The 19,941-nt window shown below is 40.0% G+C and overlaps 1 protein-coding gene across 1 annotated transcript in view; it reads right to left on the bottom strand.

Moving 5' to 3' along the window:
* Positions 1–6,470: 6,470 nt before the first annotated feature.
* LOC140246700 (nitric oxide synthase 1-like) overlaps positions 6,471–19,941 on the bottom strand; it is a 53,075-nt gene continuing 39,604 nt past the window's right edge. The window contains exons 15-22 of the mRNA XM_072326037.1: positions 19,115–19,344; positions 18,451–18,644; positions 17,702–17,871; positions 10,944–11,154; positions 10,220–10,307; positions 9,369–9,660; positions 7,829–8,020; positions 6,471–6,608 (exon numbers count right to left, since the gene is read on the bottom strand). Coding sequence (XP_072182138.1) covers positions 6,471–6,608; positions 7,829–8,020; positions 9,369–9,660; positions 10,220–10,307; positions 10,944–11,154; positions 17,702–17,871; positions 18,451–18,644; positions 19,115–19,344 — 1,515 coding nt within the window. The remainder of the gene's footprint in view (positions 6,609–7,828; positions 8,021–9,368; positions 9,661–10,219; positions 10,308–10,943; positions 11,155–17,701; positions 17,872–18,450; positions 18,645–19,114; positions 19,345–19,941) is intronic.

Genomic DNA, 19,941 nt, shown 5'->3' on the forward strand with positions numbered 1-19,941 from the left:
CTGCTCGAAAGTTGAAGCAAATTGTTCCACTTCGGAGCTCACTCCCGTCAGAGTCGCCTTGTACTGGAGATGTTTGGGAGAGTACTCAATAAAATGTAACAATGGAACTAAGCACTGTCGATCGAAAAAACGAAAGTGCAGTGAGCATCAGTTTAAATGACATGCGCAACTAGGTCAACGATGTGCACTTCTTGAAATATATTTCCGCATCTTCATTGCAGCTACGATCGACACCAATGGGAGAAGAAAAAACAAACAAACAAACCCAAACCTAACGACACATATTTTCAATTCAAATGGATTCTGAGCCTTTTGGGATGTTCGTTAAGTAACGTATGAAACATTCTCTTTCTGTATGGATATCTTATTTTTCAGACTGACTGAGTTCAGAAGAGCAAGACACACAGGCTTTAGCTTACATGATACACGGTTCCTCTGGTTGAATTGTGAGCTTTTGTTTCTTGTAATAGAACTTACTGACAGGAATTCAAAAAGGGGGATTAAATCTTGTTCAAGATCTACGCAGATTTCCAATGCATGATTTAGGACACCTCGCTTGCGCCATGATGATAGCCCATGTTGACACACTCAAACTTGTGTGAAGATTATGCAAGAAGTTTATTTTGAATTTGACTAAACTGCCCTTTTGAATTCTTATTTTAATCATTATATCACAAGTTCATAAAGTTCACAAACATTTTGGATATTGATAAAAAGAACAATTTTATTCCGCAATCTTTTTTATTACAATTCATGACAAAAATGTCTTCAAATATAACAATTCAAAAAGTAATCTAATTTCTATGAATTCGCCGTGATGTACAATAGGACAGTTGACATATTTCATAAATGGATTTTGTTTTCCTCTTTTTTTTTTTTTTTTTTTGCACCAGCATTCGTATAATACTTACAGTGCATTATATTTGGGGCTCTCCTACCAGATTCCTACTGTGAATGCGTGTTAAAATCACCGAATATAGGTTTCCTCATTGCAAATTCTTATATCATAATGTGTCCCTGTTTCTTTCCGAAAACCCAAGATGGAAGCGGTAGGGTAGACGGTCACCAGATGCACCCACTCGAGAAATTAGCCTTTGAATTGTACAAGGCTACGTGTCTTTTCATCATTATAGTCAATCAGAAGGAACATAGCGATATGTGTCTTCAAACAACAGAAGTTGCGGGATTTTTTTTTTTTTTTTTTTGGAGAACATTCTTTCACTGCGTGACAGGCTGTAACTACACACATACTCACAAATCCAGTCATGCATTTTTAAAATCATCTTTATTCGCAATCAACTAAATGGTCAACCAAACCAACAACTTAAAAATGAAGCAACAATGAAATGCACAAAGAAATGACAACACAGTCAGCTGAAAGTGAAAAGTGACATTCTACAGTAATTAACAAAATCTTATAAAAAATCAAACAAGGAAAATCAACCCAAACTTCAAAACATTTCCCTAATATTTAATCTAGTCATAAGATGCATGTTGTAGTGATAGATAGCCCTAAGAACCAGTACTGGCTGTCGGGCGAATGCCCGGTTGTCTAGTGCATACGACGCCTGTCCGTAGTATGGAGAGACTGTTGGTTCGAGTCCATTTATCCGAGTATAATAATATACATGCCTATTATCATTTCTTTTTTTTTCTATCATGGCTACTACTAGGACACTGAGGTATCGTCGAGGTTTACGTCGAGGAAAGGCAATTTGTCCATCAGTTGGAACGAAACTCCATTGATCATCTTCACTACAGTCAACTTGTAACAGGGTTTTTTTTTTGTGTGTTTTATTTTACACTCGACGGTATTTGTGACTATACTGTTCCTTCTTCCTCGAATTTGCTGTGTATGACACTATTAATCTTGGGAAGAGAGTATAAACTCTAAAAGAATTTACCAAATGTTTCAAGTTTTCAAGTTTCAAGTTTATTTATTCATTTGTCTTTCTTCCAACAATAGGCAATATAACAATAACATAACAATAACATTGACACTTTCTTTCAAGAATATATAGGAACAACAACAACTAATACTAAAATTTTTGCAAATACATAAGTATATGATTACATACCAGAAATGATAAAGAAAGGGCAACAAATATTTTGAGAAAGGCAAACGAGGAGACCTTAGTGAAGCATAGCTTGTGAGACAAGGTCCCTCAGGAATAAAAGATGGAAAAAAATACATTGTGTATATATATATATGTATACGTAGTGGGAAAAAAATAACAAAAGGTACACAATTCCAAACGGAAACAGGGAATAGACAAGGGAGGCTATGTGTAATGGGGTGAGGGGAGATTATGTACATAAAACAAGGGTAGGAATGAAGGGAGGGGGTGGAAAGGAAGGATAAAAAAGGGTTTTGTGAGACGATAAAATACATACAAAAACACACACACTTATAACAAAAACAAAAACAAAACAAAAACAAAAACACAAAAGCACAAAACAAACAAAACAAAACAAAACATAACAAAACAAAACATGACAAGAAGACAACTGGGTTTCAATAATATTACATTGATACTTTCTTTCTTTTCTTTTTTTTCTCTTAGTCTGTGTACATGAAATAGAAAGAGAGAGAGAGAGAAAGAGACAGACAGAGATATAGATAGGTAGATTGATAGAGAAATAGAGAGAGAGGGAGAGAGAGAGAGAGAGAGAGAGAGGGAGAGAGGAGAAGAAACACTTGCACAGAGCTGTACAGTTGTTGCACAAGGGAAACCCAAAACATGAAAAGTGCCCATGAATGACAGGTTATACAAGACGCAGTTTAAAATCAGGCGACATTTGTGAAATACTACAATAAGGCTACAATGCTTAGCATATTCAATTAATGTCCCTCTTTCAAAGATATAGACTAATAAGCAGTTCTGATACCCATCTATACCTCAATTTTTTATGTTGGTGACGATTCAAATACCACGATCTTGTAGGTAGCACCACTCTAATAGGCTACAAAAACCGATATCAAAAGCGATGTTGAATTAAAATGATAATTAATGTACTGATCACTACAATATACAAACATAATTATCTTCCAATGAGATTCATATCATTGAGTCATATCTTCGATGAAAATTGCTAATGAGCTTATAGACATTTGCAGGTAAAACAAAAACCCAGCTTTAGTGCTTCAAAATAGTTCTAAATTCAATTCAATTCAATTCAATTTACTTTCATATTTCTCAATAAAGGAATTTACATCAAGTATAATAAAATGAAATGAATCACATTTTCCGGCTTGGATGCACAGAAAATTAATGTAAAAATATAAAACATGGCGGTAAATCTTTGTAAGTTTGGCTCTATGTATAATGCTGAAGAAATATGACGGAACCTACTTATAAGCAAGCTTGTTAGGTGTAGGTGAGGAGCATGGGTGCAACATAGGACCAAAATAAAGAAAACAAAAATGGAAGGCAAAGATACCCGGGACAATAAAAGATTCTTTTTATTTTAAAGTTAATCAGTATAATCAATGTTAAGTATTCTGAAATATACAAGATGTGAACAATAGTTATAATAAAATCATTTTTAGAGTAAACCGTGTGCAGTCATGGTTTATTGAGAAAAATAGTGATATCTCCGTATATTTAAACTTTATTGTGAAATGTATATGGTATAGGATGTTTTGTGATATAACTGACGTACACATATGCTTCAACAATCGTAATCGTAAACAATACCTTTAATGATTTTATTCACTTGCCCTAGTTATGCCTTCATACCACCATAAGAATCCAAAACAACTTTCCAATTATTCAGTATATTTGTTTAGCTATTCACAGTCTTTTGGGAGTAATCAGAATTTCAACTCTGAAGTGGGAATAGTTATGAATAACAAGATTTTTTTACCGAATTCATTCACTCCCCTTAACACATACACACAAACTCACACACACAAACATTCACACCCACTACATAGCAATGCTGGAAAGAATTAACACAGTGTCCCACAGTGTGTTTACAATGTGTTCACATGGTCGACTATGTGAAAACGCTCGAATTTAACAGTGTGAAGAAGATTTCACACTGTGGTGTGGTTTTTCACAGAGAGTTCACATAGTAAAAATGTCGCACACTGTGAATTGATTCATACTGTGTTCACAGTGTGTTCACACTGTGTTTCACATTGTGTTTCACACTGTGGGACACTATGTTACCAGCAGGGGGCTTCTTCTTTTTTTTTTCTTTTTCTTCTTTTTCTTCTTCTTCTTCTTCTTCTTCTTCTTCTTCTTCTTCTTCTTCTTCTTCTTCTTCCTGTACTGTGTAGAACCTCCTGAGGGTATACTCGCACACGTACAAACATGATAGTATCGTTGTCATAGACTTTGCTGAATTAACTTTTTAGCTAACATAATGAGATTCCTCGTTCATCAGTCATCACTTTTCCGGCTTCACAGTAATTCAATCCACAATGTTGTATTCCACAAGATAAATTCACTTATTTAACTAAAATGCACATACCTCAGGAAAACGATAGCGTACATTACAACAAATTATTACAGGTGAAATATTTCATTTGTAATACGTTCTGTACGATTGCAATGACATGCATGCATCTACTTCAATAGTCCAAAATCCCTTACAGCTCACCGTTCAGTGAGGCATCACAGACCAGATACATGGAATGCTTTACCCGAATCCCTGAAAGCACGGACATCACTGTTTTCATACAGCATAAGGAAGTACATTTCAACAAATTCACTTAGTAAAATATAATTTTTATATTGAATATGATTTTACATATTTTTGGTCTGATTTGTCAGTATTATTGTATTAATATATTGAAGAATAATCAGATATTGTATGACCCTAGGTCAAACATTTAATGCACTCCCTCCCATCATTCTTCCACTACAGCATAATATTGCCCAAAAACAAACAAACAAACAAACAAACAACAAAAAACTACCTTTTGTGAGAGGCAAACCTGAGCTACATTCACCACATTCCCAATGAGACCATCAGCCAAGTCAAACCATAATATGTATGCTGACGGTCTCCTGCTTCCTTGTTGAATCAAAATGTACTGGCCCTTTTGTATATAATATATGTAACCATAAATGATTTATAATGATTTTGTTAGAGTTCAGCTCCTTTGTCATTTGGTAATGTTTTATTTAAAGTTTTCACAATCATGTGATTTTATTTCGATTTGATTTGAGAAGCAGAATGAATGTGAAAGAGCAAACGAACTTCAGTTACAAATATGTCTACATCTTGAATTGAATGGAAATACTAAATTGAGCGTAACCAACAAACAATCACTTACAAAGACACACAAGGATCGATGGACATTAGACGGATAGTACCTGTACCTAAGTTATGCAACAATTTAGCACTTCTTAGTATGTGCCTGTCGTTATTCAGCAGTTGTATAATAAACATCAAACATTGTAATCAGACATGTGATAGATATAAAACATACTCACAATTGAAAACATTATACATTAAGACTTTGCTCAGTGTATGGCCAAACAAAACATTCGGGCATTTTCAACAAAAGTTAATTGCAAAATCTATCCCACATTATCTTAATTTTCTATTTTGTTTAGAAAATGCAACAAAAATCACTTGAAAAAAACAAACACACACACAAACAAAAGACAAAACCCGAAATCTGCTTCCGTCGTAATTATTTCCCTCCAGACATGATTATGCAATAATTCTGTGCAATGTCATCGACAAGGCAAAGAGAAAAGTTCATGCTTTGCAGTTTTGCCACATATGCTTGTTGTTGTCATTGAAAGAAAACTCAAAGTAAAATCAAATAATATGATCAAGAGAACCAAAAACAAAACAAAACACCCATCAACAACACACAGTAGCGTTGCAATAACGATAAACATATCGTTATCGTAAATATTACGTGTTATTTCTTGAAGGGATACATCTTGAATCGTTTCTTTTGAGGCTTCTGCTACCATTCGGAGTAGCATTTCGTGTAATTCGCCTCCAGACCACAAAATTCCATTCAAAGCTAGGGTCTACTGCTGTTAAACACTTTTTAAATAAAACACACTAATTTTATAATTTTATTGATGATTCCTATTATCTTGCCATGGGATACTATAGACTTCGAATCTATTTCTTTTGAATAAAATGAATTGAATCGCTTGTGACTGAATCTGAGTAAAGGCATAGACACATGAACAAAACATCACATCACTGTAATTTGATTAAATATGTTTGTAACGCACCAAGAATGAAAGAATGATATACAAATAAAAAAAGGCGAGACGCCTGTGTTTCCCTATAGATTACACGTCTTATTTCCTGCCACAGTTCGCCTGTTTCCTCAGGGCCAGCAAGCTAATGGCGGGAAATCACATTGCTATACGTTGAGGAAGCTCTCGGAGTCTGAGGTGTGGATGTCTACTTAACCCTCTTCCTCCCAGACAACGACATTTATCATAATATCGTACTTAACACTCAGCACACCCATCTCCAGTGGGTTAAGACAGACTTCCATTGTCTTCCCCTTTGTGTATTGAGATTTCACGCCTCCTTCTAAAGACCCGTCGCATCATCTTCTGAACTTCTCCCGCCCGGCTGGTGACGCCAAAGATATCCTCGTGGTAATGATTCGTGTCCTATCAGTTCAGATAAAGGGCATAAGTTAACCGAAATTATTTCGTTGTACAATTTTGGCAAGAATAGTATAAAAAATGCCACTACTACTATTTAGAGTGGTGTTTCTTTTTCATCTTCTTATGTAAGTGTAATGCATATAAAGTACCATTTTGAAAAGTCAAAAGTCTTTATTTTCATAATCATCTTCTTCTTCGCTCTCTTCTTCTTTTTCTTTCTTCCTCTCCTTCTTTTACCTGTTTTTAGTCTGCTTTTCATCATAATCATCCGCATTACAAATATCGGCATAGTTATTACATGTATTATCATTGTTGTAATTGGTTTCGTTATCAAGACAAAAATCACTGTTTTCGGTATATTAAATCATCCTTGTAAAGCATAGTCATTATCATGGTTCTGTACCCGGAGGAGCACTTTTCAGTCTTAGCAATCTTCCTCCGGACGGTATGGGCAGCCATTATGCGCTTGGAAAACTCTCAAATATGGATAAAATAAGAAGAATATCTTCTTTACAACTAAATACACTCCGAAACTTTCGGATTGAGCAGTTATCCATCTACGAGTTTGCTGTCTAGACATCGCATTGGAAGCAATACTACGTCCGAGTGTATGTGACTCGTCACAAGCTGAGAAAATTGCAAAATAGGGGAGGGTATAGTGAAATGAGGAAAACAAAGTTTATTTAATGAAAATAAGTTTTGAAATGGCTGAGATAGGCAAAGTATTAGGCATCTGGCCTTTCTTAATTAAAGTGTGATATCTTTTCTCACTCCTGTCCAAATTTCAGAGCCTTCTATTGCTTTCAAATCCAAACTTGTCGTCGGTTTCTACAAAGCTTTTTCCTACGGTGAAAAATATAAGGAAAACGACGAAATAAGGAAAGGGGCCTTGACTTATGTTTTTTTTTTTTTTTTTTTTTGGGGGGGGGGGAGGGTCTAATCGTCAACACTCTCTTTTGATGGACACCAGTGACACGTTGAATTTGAAATTTCTCTATCTGATTACCAACTTTGCTGTCTTTATGATTACAATTTGTATACGAGTTGTCTTTCTTTTCTTTAAAGATGATAATAGGGGGACAAATTTGTTATCATAGGACAGCTAAGGGCTTGTAAGGGCTTGGAAAGTATACGAAAATGAAAGGTCTTTTTTTTTTTTTTTTTTTTTTTGTTCTCGACTAATCAAGCATGCCTGAACTAGCAGACGACGAATGTATTCATACCTTCATTCTACCGATGAAGTCGCGCGCCTCTGTCGGTGTCATACCGCCCTCTTCGGCGAGGATGCGCTCAAGTGTGGCGCAGACGTCTGCAGCCATCGACACGTCGCCACAAACGTAGAAATGTCCGTTATCACGGCAGACGATCTGGTAGACGAGCTCGGCGTGCTTGGACATGATGTCCTGAATGTACACCTGCGTGGTGGGATGATATGAATGTTCCTGATAATCGATTGAAGAGATATGAGTCGATGTGTTTTGAAGGCTGTTTGTGAAGGACAAATAATTCACATTACTTGAAGTAATTATTTTAACAGTGCCATCTGCAGGTAAGTTTTTCCTTGGGAGTGGGTAGTTTCAAAGACATCGCATGGGGCGGGGTGCTGGCCAATAAATGTAACGGATCTAATTCTGTTTGCTCGTTCGTTTGTGCAACATGTGGTTTCCTCATAAATTGACATGACATAACTAAACAAATAAGTTCGCTGCCAAAAATCCACCCTCAAAATTTTGATTCATCACTATGATTGTCACGTCAAAATGCAACAACCCTGTTCTTTAATGCTAATAAGCAGGCGAAAACATTTTGGAGATTGCGATTTACCAAACATTCTAACAAGGTGAATGAAAATTCTGTCAGGTATTATAATATGATACATTAATATTAAGTATGGTGACTTTTGAAATTTCAACCGTCGACAATAGCCAATGTGGTGCGCGCTGTTTGCGCCCTGTTTGTCTCATACCCCCGTTCAATAAGAGATTTTTTTTTCTTTTGTCATCTATCACTCTTGGAAAGCAAAGTTGTCATTGAGGTTGTTGTTGTTGTTGTTGTTGTTGTTGTTGTTTGCTTCCGGCCATTCACCGAAGTTTATTGGATCGAAGTTGTATGAACCCAACTCGTGTTGGTCGATTATAAGGTCAGTGTCAGACATGACAAGCTTGGTCAAATAAGGCAAGACCGTCCGATGAAGGAAATAAGCTCAGAGCTTAATTTGCCATCGGACTCCATTTCCAGTCACAAGTCCAGTCAGTGCCGGATAAGTGTCGAGTCAGTCCGATAAGTGTCGAATCAGTTCGATATTAAAAGTGTCGAGTCAGTCCGATAAGTGTCGAGTCAGTCCGATAAGTGTCGATTCAGTCCGATAAGTGTCGAGTCAGTCCAATAAGTGTCATGTCACTTCAATGTGTAAAACTTGTGTTGTGCGACTGTCGCATGTGTCCTGTCTGGTGAGTTTCCGACGATTTAAAGTCATCTGACAAGTTAACTTTGTATTTCATTTATTTATGAAAAAGAAATTCAGAAAAAAATATCGAAATTAATCAATCAGTCAATAAATCGATCAAACTTGAATCCGGTCCTACATGTTCTAGGACGCTTCTGACGTTGGTATCATCTTCGGTGATCCTTGTTGCCAATTTTTAGAGCTTGTAGGATCAGATTTGATCCGGAACTTATCGGAGCATACATATTCAAGCACTTGGGGAATCAGATAACAAAGCCTCCGATGGTCAGCGTGATGGGCGTTGATAGGGGCTTTACCTTTTCCTGGTTCGGCTCCCGCGAGTAGGCTGTAAAGTTTTGCGAAATAGCGCCCTCTTTGACAGCTTCCTCTCTCTCACTCCTGTAGAGATCATCAACCTTTGACCTTCGGCAGCCGAAGATGAGCGTGACGTCACCAAAGGACTTGCCTTCGTCATCTGCTTCCGGTCTTGCCTGGTACAGCTCGATCTGTCTCTGCTGCCAAAAGGATCTGAACGGAGCGATGCCGGTCCCTGCACCTGCCAGAAGTATTGGCAGGGCCCGGTTCTCTGGCATGCGGAAGGTTGGAGCTCTGATAAAAGGAAAACAACACTACGATGAGAGCAGCTGCGACTTACAAGGTGGAAAGTTTGGGATGCACAGCCGTCTTCACTGATCATTGTGAAACATCCTGCCACATTTTGTTGACAATCCCAAGACTGTACAAGTTATCAAGCATCGTTGCACACTCCATTTTCGACAGTTTGTTTTGGCATTTGATCTTTAGTATCTATTGAACTTAAGTTCACTCTATTCTCCTTGATTTCAATGTTATGCTGATTTTGTGTAATCATGTGTATTCAAATGTTTACTTGCTATTGCGTTTTTTGTTGGAAACTAAATGAAAGGTAAAATTCATGCGTCGCGTGGTTTCATTCTGCCAGAGTGTGACGGCCTCCCAAGAAATGAATTCTAGTATTGACTCTCCCAATTCACTGGGGAAAGTGTTATAAAGTTCCAAGATTTGGGGGCATGCTTATCTGCTATCGAATGCGAAATATAAGGAGGTTATCTTAGACAAAAAAGAAGAAGAAAAAGAATACTTTCAGATGAGGATATAGTGCCTCCTACTAGATGAGAAAAGAACTCACCGACGGATGAAACACGGAACAATTTCGTTGATAGAAAGCCTGTTGAGCCACGTGGAGCACACACCGTGATGGATTGGTCCAGAGTCACCTAAACAATTCAAATGGGCAAGTCTAGATAATGGCATAGTCATGATTGCGTTGAACAGTATAATATTTGACAAACAGTCTGAGTACGTCAGAGAAGGCAGAAACCAAAACCTCGCTAAAGGTAGAGCCGTCTTAAAAAACAAAACAAAACAAAAAAGTGACACACACCCTGTCATTCGAAACAAAGTGAGGAGAAGGTCAATGGTGGCGACAAAGTTGGCAAAAGAAATATTTCAAAATTTTGCCAGAATAGCAAATATCAAGTACAATCTACAACAAAGTGGTCTTAAGACATAAGAAATCATTATCACGTACAGTAAATGACCATTTGTTTTCTTACTTGAATAGATTCCAGCATCATCTGTCTAACTTTGATTTAGCGTAACTTTTCAATCATATCTCACCTTTAAGGTTTGTAATGTATCTAAACATATGCCGTTTTCCAAAAAAGTAATTTAGAGCATTCGATTACAGAAAAACTGCGGTAGAACACAAAAGACATGATACTACGGCATGCCGTCTGTTTAGCCTCTTTTGCTTTTGTATTTGTTTTGTCACTTAAAAAACCCCAGTGCGCATTCCATAGAACAGAATCAACAATTTTTAACCGTATTGTACTTGTATTGTTGTCACTAACCTCTGACTCTATACTCAATCACGGCCACTGTGGCATGGATCTCTCCCAGGTACATCTTAGGACTGGAGGAGATGGAGTAGTAGCGTGGCTTCAGGATCGGTAGCTCGGTCAGCAGGAAGCTGGGGTTTACTTTGACCGACGGGAACTCCTCAAAAACCTCGGGAAGGTTCGGGCTGCGGTCGTACTTCCACACCTCGTAGTGAACCCCACCCTGTAACGAAAAGGAAAATGAATGAAGTGCTGTCGGTTTCACACTGCATGTTTACCCTGATTTAATGACTTTTGTATTGACAAAGGACTGATGGCCTCGTCTAGCTTGCTTGTTATTACTGGTTCTGTTTTTACCAACTTTTAATAATCTTTAACTTTTGATTATTTTATACCTGTTATCGATGTTACTGTCTGGTAAATAAATCTCTTCTTATTTTATTTTATTCTTCGTTTCATTTCACCTTTAGAATGCCTAAATATGTTGCCAACTTTTGTGTAAACCTTTCTGCTTTACATATTATATCTTTCACTCCTTATCAATTTTCTCATTCATGTCCATATTATGTTTTTGTGAAATCATATAGGGGCCTATCAGTTCATGGGAATGATTCAACTTGCAACACAGTTTTGTTACTTGCTTTCAAGGTCATGCTTGTTCGAAACGAGTGTTTTCCACGGAGTTTACAGACTCTGACAAATTAAATACAGATTCTTCATCCCAAACCAATATTAAGTGATGCAAATGCTATGACGAATTTATCAGTTAATGTGGGTTTCAAATTATTGTGTGTTGTGTATATGCACTTAAATTTAATCATCTAATCGATGTAACAATTACACTAAAAGAAATGGCGTTATATTCAATGACTAACATATTCTTGTTGACGGGGAGACCATTGAGATGTGTGTGTGCACAAAAGTATAGACCTATCCGACTTTGCAGAGCACCCGTGTAGAGCCACTAATGTCAAAATCGACCACTAATGTCAAAACAACCACTAATGTCATAACACGTCGACGACAAATGTCATAACAACCACTAATGTCATAACACGTCGACGACAAATGTCATAACAACCACTAATGTCATAACACGTCGACGACAAATGTCATAATGACCACTAATGTCATAACACGTCGACGACAAATGTCAAAATCGGATCAACCACTAATGTCATAACACGTCGACGACAAATGTCAAAATTTCCATTTTTACTGCAAATGTCATAACACGTCGACGACAAATGTCAAAATTGGATTAACCACTAATGTCATAACACGTCGACGACAAATGTCAAAATCTCCAATTTTACTACAAATGTCATAACGCGTCACAGGGGCATATCCAGGAATTCCGTAAAGGGGAGGCGCCTTTATAAAATCAAAGGCCGGCGAGACCCTTCCCCCCCCCCCATTTTCTTATTTATATTTCTGTTGCGTTAACAAAATATAGATAGAGGGCACCAGAGGGGGGTGCGCCCCTCTCGATCCCCGATTGCGTCAACCGCAAATGTCAAAATTGGGTTAATCACAAATGTCATAACACGTCGACCACAATGTCAAAACGCGTCAGAGGGGCGAATCCGGGAATTCGGTAAAGGGGAAGTGCCTTAACAAACTTAAAGGCCAGCGAAAACCCTCCCCTTTCTTTTTCTTTTTCTTTTTCTTTTTTCTTTCTTTTGTTTAACAAAATCAAAGACGGAGAGGGGCCGCCGCGCCCCCTCTAGATCCGCCACTGCGTCAATCACAAGTTAATGTCAAAACCCATCATTTGCATGATAGAGGCGGATCCAGGAAATCTGTAAAAGGGAGGCGCCTTTACAAAATCAAAGGCTGGCGAGACCCCTCCCCCCCCCCCATTTTCTTATTTTTATTTCTGTTGCGTTAACAAAATATAGACAGGGGCACCAGAGGGGGATGCGCCCCTCTCGATCCGCGATTGCGTCAACCGCAAATGTCAAAATTGGGTTAATCACAAATGTCATAACACGTCGACCACAAATGTCATAACGCGTCACAGGGGCGGATCCAGGAATTCCGTAAAGGGGAAGTGCCTTTACAAACTCAAAGGCCAGCGAAAGCCCTCCCCTTTCTTTTTCTTTTTCTTTTTTCTTTCTTTTGTTTTAACAAAAACAGAGACGGGGAGGGGCCGCCGCACCCCCTCTAGATCCGCCACTGCGTCAACCACAAGTTAATGTCAAAACCCATCATTTGCATTACAGAGGTGGATCCAGGAATTCCGTAAAAGGGAGGAGCCTTTACATAGTCAAAGGCTTCCACATTCCCTCCCCATTTTTTTTTCTTTTTATTCATGTTGTTAAAAAATAGAAGGGGGGCATCATAAGGGGATGCGTGCCCTCTCCATCCATGATTGCGTTAACCACAAATGACAAAACTCATTGCTTGCATTGCAGGGTCGGATCCAGGAATTCCGTAAAGGGGAGGCGATTTTACAAAATCAAAGCTGCCGCACCCCTCCCCCATTTTTTCCCTTTTTAGTTTTATTGTTTTAACTAAAGAGAGAGAGAGAGAAAGAGAGGGGGGGGGGGTACCAGAGGGGGATGCGCCCCCTTTTTGATCCGCGATTGCGTCAACCACAAATGTCAAAACTCATTGCTTGTAATACAGGGGCGGATCCAGGAATTACGTAAAGGGGGGGGGGGGCACCTTTACATAATTAAAGCGTGGCGCATCCCCCCCCCTCCATCTTTTTATTATTTATTTTGTTTTGAAGAAAATAGAAGGGGGCACCAGAGGGGGATGCGCCCGTCGCCATCCGCGATTGCGTTAACCACAAATGTCAAAACTAATAAATTGCTTGCATTACAGGGGCGGATCCAGAAATTTCGTAAAGGGGAGGGGCCTTTACAAAATTAAAGCTGCCGCACCCACCCTCATTTTTCCCCTTTTTAGTTTTATTGTTTTAACTAAAGAGGGGGGGGGGGCACCAGAGGGGATGCGCCCCCTTTTTGATCCGCGATTGCGTCAACCACAAATGTCAAAACTCACTACTTGTAATACAGGGGCGGATCCAGGAATTACGTAAAGGGGGGGGGGGGGGGCACCTTTACTAAAGCCTGGCGCATCCGCCCCCCATCTTTTTGTTATTATTCATGTTGTTTTGACGATTTTTTTCTTTTTATTCATGTTGGGTTGTTGGGGTTTTTTAAAGAAAGGGGGCACATGAGAGGGATCCACCCCCTCACGATCCATGATTGCCTCAACCACAAATGTCATAATTCCTGGATCCAGGAATACCGTAAAGGGGAGGCGCCTTTACAAAATTAAAGCTGCCACACTACACCCCCTCCCCATTTTCCCCTTTTTAGTTTTATTGTTTTAACTGAAAGAGAGAGAGAGAGAGAGAGAGAGAGAGAAGGGGGCACCAGAGAGGATGCGCCACCTTCTCGATCCGCGATTGCGTCAACCACAAATGTCAAAACTTTTTGCTTGTAAAACATGGGCGGATCCAGGAATTACGTAAAGGGGGGGGGGGGGGGGGAGTAGGGCACCTTTACATAATAAAAGCCTGGCGCACCCCCATCTTTTTGTTATTGGTTATGTTGTTTTGAAGAAAAAAAAAGAGGGGGGGGGGCATCAGCGGAGGATGCGCTCGTCTCGATCCCCCATTACCTCAACCACAATGTCAAAACTCATTGCTTGCATTACAGGGGCGGATCCAGGAATTCAGTAAAGGGGAGGCGCCTTTACAAAATTAAAACATGCCGCTCCCCCCCCCATTTTTTTTTCATTTCATTTCTGTTGTTTTAACAACAAGAAAAAATAGATAGGGGGCACCAGAGGGGGATGCTCCTCCTCTCGATACGCGATTGCGTCAACGACAAATGTCAAAACTCATTGCTTGCATTACTGGGGCCGCGGCGGCGGGTCCAGAAAGTCCGTACAAATAAACAGAAATATAAGTTGTGGGGGGTTACGCCAGCCTTTCATTTTGAAAAGACGTCTTTGCGGAATTCCTGGAATCGCCCCTGCAATGCAAGCAATGAGTTTTGACATTTGTGGTTGACGCAATCGCGGATCGATAGGGGACTCATACCTCTCTGGTGCCACCTTTCTATCTTTTTTTTGTTGTTGTTGTTGTTGTTGTTGTTAAAACACAGAAATAAAAAGAAAAAAAAAGGGTGCGGTAGCTATTTTGTTGTTGTTGTTGTAAAATCAACACAAATGAAATAAAAAAAAAATAGGGGGTGCGGCAGGTTTTAATATTTGTAAAGGCGCCTCCCCTTTACGGAATTCCTGGATCCGCCCCTGTAATGCAAGCAATGAGCTTTGACATTTTGTGGTTGACGCAATCGCGGATCGAGACGGCGCATCCCCCCTCTGGTGCCCCCCTTAAAAAACAACAGAAATAAAAAGAAAAACGTCTTCAAAACAACATAAATAATAACAAAAAGATGGGGATGCGCCAGGCTTTAGTCAAGATGCCCCCCCCCCGTTTACGCAATTCCTGAATCCGCCCCTGTCAAGCAATGAGTTTTGACATTTGTGGTTTACACAGTCGCGGATCGAGAAGGGGCGCGCATCCCCCTCTGGTGCCCCCCCCCCTCTCTCTCTCTCTCTCTCTAGTTAAAACAATAAAACTAAAAAGGGGAAATATGGGGGTGGGGTGCGGCAGCTTTAATTTTGTAAAGGCGCCTCCCCTTTACGGAAATCCTGGATCCGCCTCTGTAATGCAAGCAATGAGTTTTGACATTTGTGGTCGACGTAATCGCGGATCGAGACGGGCGCATCCCCCTCTGGTGCCCCCTCGCTACTTTTTTCCCTTCAAAACAACAATGATAATAACAAAAAGATGGGGGGATGCGCAGGCTTTAATTATGTAAAGGTGCCCCCCCCCCCCTTTACGCAATTCCTGGATCCGCCCCTGTATTACAATCAATGAGTTTTGACATGTGTGGTTGACGCAATCGCGGATCAAAAAGGGGCGCATCTTCTCTGGTGCCCCTCTTCTCTCTCTCTCTCTCTCTCTCTCTCTTTCATTTAAAACAATAAAACTAAAAAGGGGAAAATGGGAAGGGGGTACGGCAGCTTTAATTTTGTAAAGGCGCCTCCCCTTTACGGAATTCCTGGATCCGCCCCAGTAATGCAAGCAATGAGTTTTGACATTTGTGGTTAACGCAATCATGGTTGGGGAGGGCACACATCCCCTTATGGTGCCCCCTTCTATTTTTTTAACAACATAAATAAAAAGAAAAAATGGGGAGGGGGTGTGGAAGTCTTTGACTTTGTAAAGGCGCCTCCCTTTACGGAATTCCTGGATCCGTCTCTGTAATGCAAATGATGGGTTTTGACATTGACTTGTGGTTGACGCCGTGGCGGATCTAGAGGGGGTGCGGCGGCCCCTCCCCGTCTCTGCTTTTGTTAAAACAAAAGAAAGAAAAAAGAAAAAGAAAGGGGAGGGTTTTCGCTGGCCTTTGAGTTTGTAAAGGCACTTTCCCTTTGCGGAATTCCTGGATCCGCCCCTGTGACGCGTTATGACATTTGTGGTCGACGTGTTATGACATTTGTGATTAAAGGAGACCTCCGGATGATTTTCAAATTTTTACATTTGAACATATATAAATTAGTTATACTGGGTACAGAGTTTCAGGATTTATAATGATTGGGATGAAAAATAAGAATGTTTTCGAAGTTTATAACAAATTGCAATGAACAAGGATGATGACATGGCAGCCTCACCATAAGAATGCATGAGATGTGGCTCAAGGAAGCAGCACAAAAAAGAAGAAGGCATGCATAGATTAAACACAGGTGAGATTGCAAGCATGCGGTATTGTAATGGAATGACACTGCTACATTTCTGAGATATGTGAGGCTCCTATGTCATCAACTTTGTTCAGTGTAATTTGTTTAAGGTTTTTGAAAGTACTGTTTCTCTGCTCAAGAACCACAGTAAATTCTACAAATCTATACATGAAGCTGTTGATTTATGTACTACATGATGTGAAATTATGAAAATCGTCCGGAATGCCCCTTTAACCCAATTTTGACATTTGCTGTTGACGCAATCGCGGATCGAGAGGGGGCGCATCCCCCTCTGGTTCCCTCTCTCTATATTTTGTTAACAGAAATAAAAATAAAAAAAATGGGGGGGGGGGGGGGGCCTCGCCAGCCTTTGATTTTGTAAAGGCACCTCCCCTTGACGGAATTCCTGGATATGCCCCTATGACGCGTTATGACATTTGCAGTAAAATTTAGAAATTTTGACATTTGTCGTCGACGTGTTATGACATTAGTGGTTAATCCGATTTTGACATTAGTCGTCGACGTGTTATGACATTTGCAGTAAAAATGGAAATTTTGACAGTTGTCGTCGACGTGGTATGACATTAGTGGTTAATCCGATTTTGACATTTGTCGTCGACGTGTTATGACATTAGTGGTCATTATGACATTTGTCGTCGACGTGTTATGACATTAGTGGTTGTTATGATATTTGTCGTCGACGTGTTATGACATTAGTGGTTGTTATGACATTTTTCGTCGACGTGTTATGACATTAATGGTCGTTTTGACATTAGTGGTCGATTTTGACATTAGTGGGCTCTACAACCCGCCATTACTGCAGTGTCCCAGCTGCACACGCGTATTGTTGAATGTATGGTATATATTGCGGCGGGCGAGAGCCGGTCGGCATAATACATATATCGTGCATTCGCCATACGCGTGCGCGCATGGGACACTGCAGTGATGGTGGGATTTGCTGCCGGACAGGATTGGTCTTTTGAGCTGTCTTCATTCCCTACCTCACCAAGGAGCTTCAGGGTTCTCGCCTCCTGTTCGTCGGAGGCTTGGGATGCAAGGAGCAGCAGAAAGCCTGGTGTCGGAGGACTAGTGATGTCCAGGTAGTTAGTGAGCGCCGTCTTTAGTGAGCTTTGGGGAAGGCGCTTTGCCGGAACCCATCTGTGCACTAAACCTGCAAATTAGACAAACCACTCTTCGTGCGATTTCTAACATGGTGTGCTGCAACATATTGGGACTATTCTACACATTCGTATACCATAGATCTTAGCCGGGTTCTTGACCTAAGTAATGCATACAGGAGAACAGCCGTATACATAATTCTTTTAGCTACAGATAGCCAATGCAGACGATTCAACACGGGGGTAATTGGATCCCTGTACCCTTTGCTCGTTCCACTAGTCCACTTGGACAATCTGCAGTTTTCCTGTTCTCTTTCATGGAGCCCATAAAGAAAACAAAAAGAAACCTTGCATGATCTAGACGATTTCTAGTCTGGACGAAACAAATGCAGTAGTCCAGCTATTTACTGGACTTAAAAAAAATATTTGTCCAACTTTTTTGACATGATGTTTAAGTGAATTGCTTGCAAAGTCTTTAGAGATTGTCGCAGCTTATAATAATTTCAAACCTCTCTTTGAAACGGCCCTTGAGATGGTAGGCAAGGTATAAATATGAAGAGTTTATGAAATATGATGTTGATTTAGAACTATGGTTACTGGTACAAACTTCACTGTCCGCGCACGACGCTTACCGTCAGCGGTTTGCACGTGCTGCTGGAATTCAACGGTCACCACAGTGTCATGGGGGAGCTCCCCCGTAACGAACTGCAGCGTCCGCCGGACCAGCTCCTCCTCATTGGGCGGGAAGATGCCCACGTGATCTCCGGGCTTGTAGGATAGCTCCGGTGCGCCCTGCGTGTCGAGACGGACGCAGATTGTCGATCGACTGCAGGTGAACAAAGGTCGTGACATACCCGGATGGCCTTATTTGCATACGGCACATGAACACAATGGAATTTGATAATTTCCACCGTTTTCGCTTTCATTACTACAAATTCCCTTTACTTGTAATTACATCATGCAATGTGCCACATTTATGGAATGTATAATAAGAGTAACTCTGCATTCCTTACACACATGCACAATTACGAATTGACATAAAATAAGAGGCAATATTATGTAGGCATATGTATAAGCATTAATTCTTTGAAGAAAATGCAGTTATAAATCTATATGTTTAAAGGCACAAATAGAATGGGGCTATATAGTTTACATGGACATATAGAACACAAGAAAATGCATGCAATTAGTGTATTTGTGTGTATTCGTGTGTATAGATATAGCATTATTAACTATCAGGACATAAATGTAGAGAATAACAGTATATCTTAAGTTTGGAATGCGTCACGATCACACCTTGAGTGCTCGGCCTGTAGCTGTCTGCGCTCCTTGAGTAGCGACGATACCACCGGCCTGCCGTGTAGGAGGGTGAGCCCCGCTGCCACACTCTCCGCTTCCAAGCTAGCCCCGCCGCCACGGGAGAGGCGAGTCTTCTCTGGGCTCCATGTGAAAGCTGTCGTGTTCAAGGCCGCGTTCGCTGCTTCCACGTTCAGGCAATCTTCGACGCAGAAAACCTCACAGGCGGCCTGATTGATACGGGGCAAGCGTACAGCAAAATTTTCATCAACGATTTCGAGTATCATTTACTTAAACTATGAATCTCTCATAAGTGTAATTAGATACTTCAAAGCAAGTATATATATATATATATATATATATATATATATATGTTGATTTTGGTTCGACAATTTAATCACTTCATAATAGAAGCCCACATTTTTATTGTGTGTGATGAGCAAGTATTAAATTTCAGTCTGGGAGCACTGTAGCACTGAATAAGGATATAATATATCATAAAGTATGAAACATAACACTTCGCTCGGGGTACGTTTTCCTTCGAGTTATAAACATAACAAACCAAGAACGCCAGGATACAAGAACAGGAAAAGGACGATTTTAAACATGTTTTACTGACGAATGGCGGAATATTGTTCTTTTCAACAGTAATGTTGGATTTCGTGTCGGATTCAGATCATTTTATCGCTTTTCTGAATATCATGGAAACTTGCGGAACACACACACACAAAATACCAAGCGACCGAGTAGACAGATGCGACCTTTCACCTTAAAGTCATCTTGTGACATTTCACCTTAAGGACAACTTGTGACCTTTCACCCTGAAT

This window comes from Diadema setosum, chromosome 3 (genome assembly GCF_964275005.1).
Source record: "Diadema setosum chromosome 3, eeDiaSeto1, whole genome shotgun sequence".
NCBI classification, from domain to species: domain Eukaryota; kingdom Metazoa; phylum Echinodermata; class Echinoidea; order Diadematoida; family Diadematidae; genus Diadema; species Diadema setosum.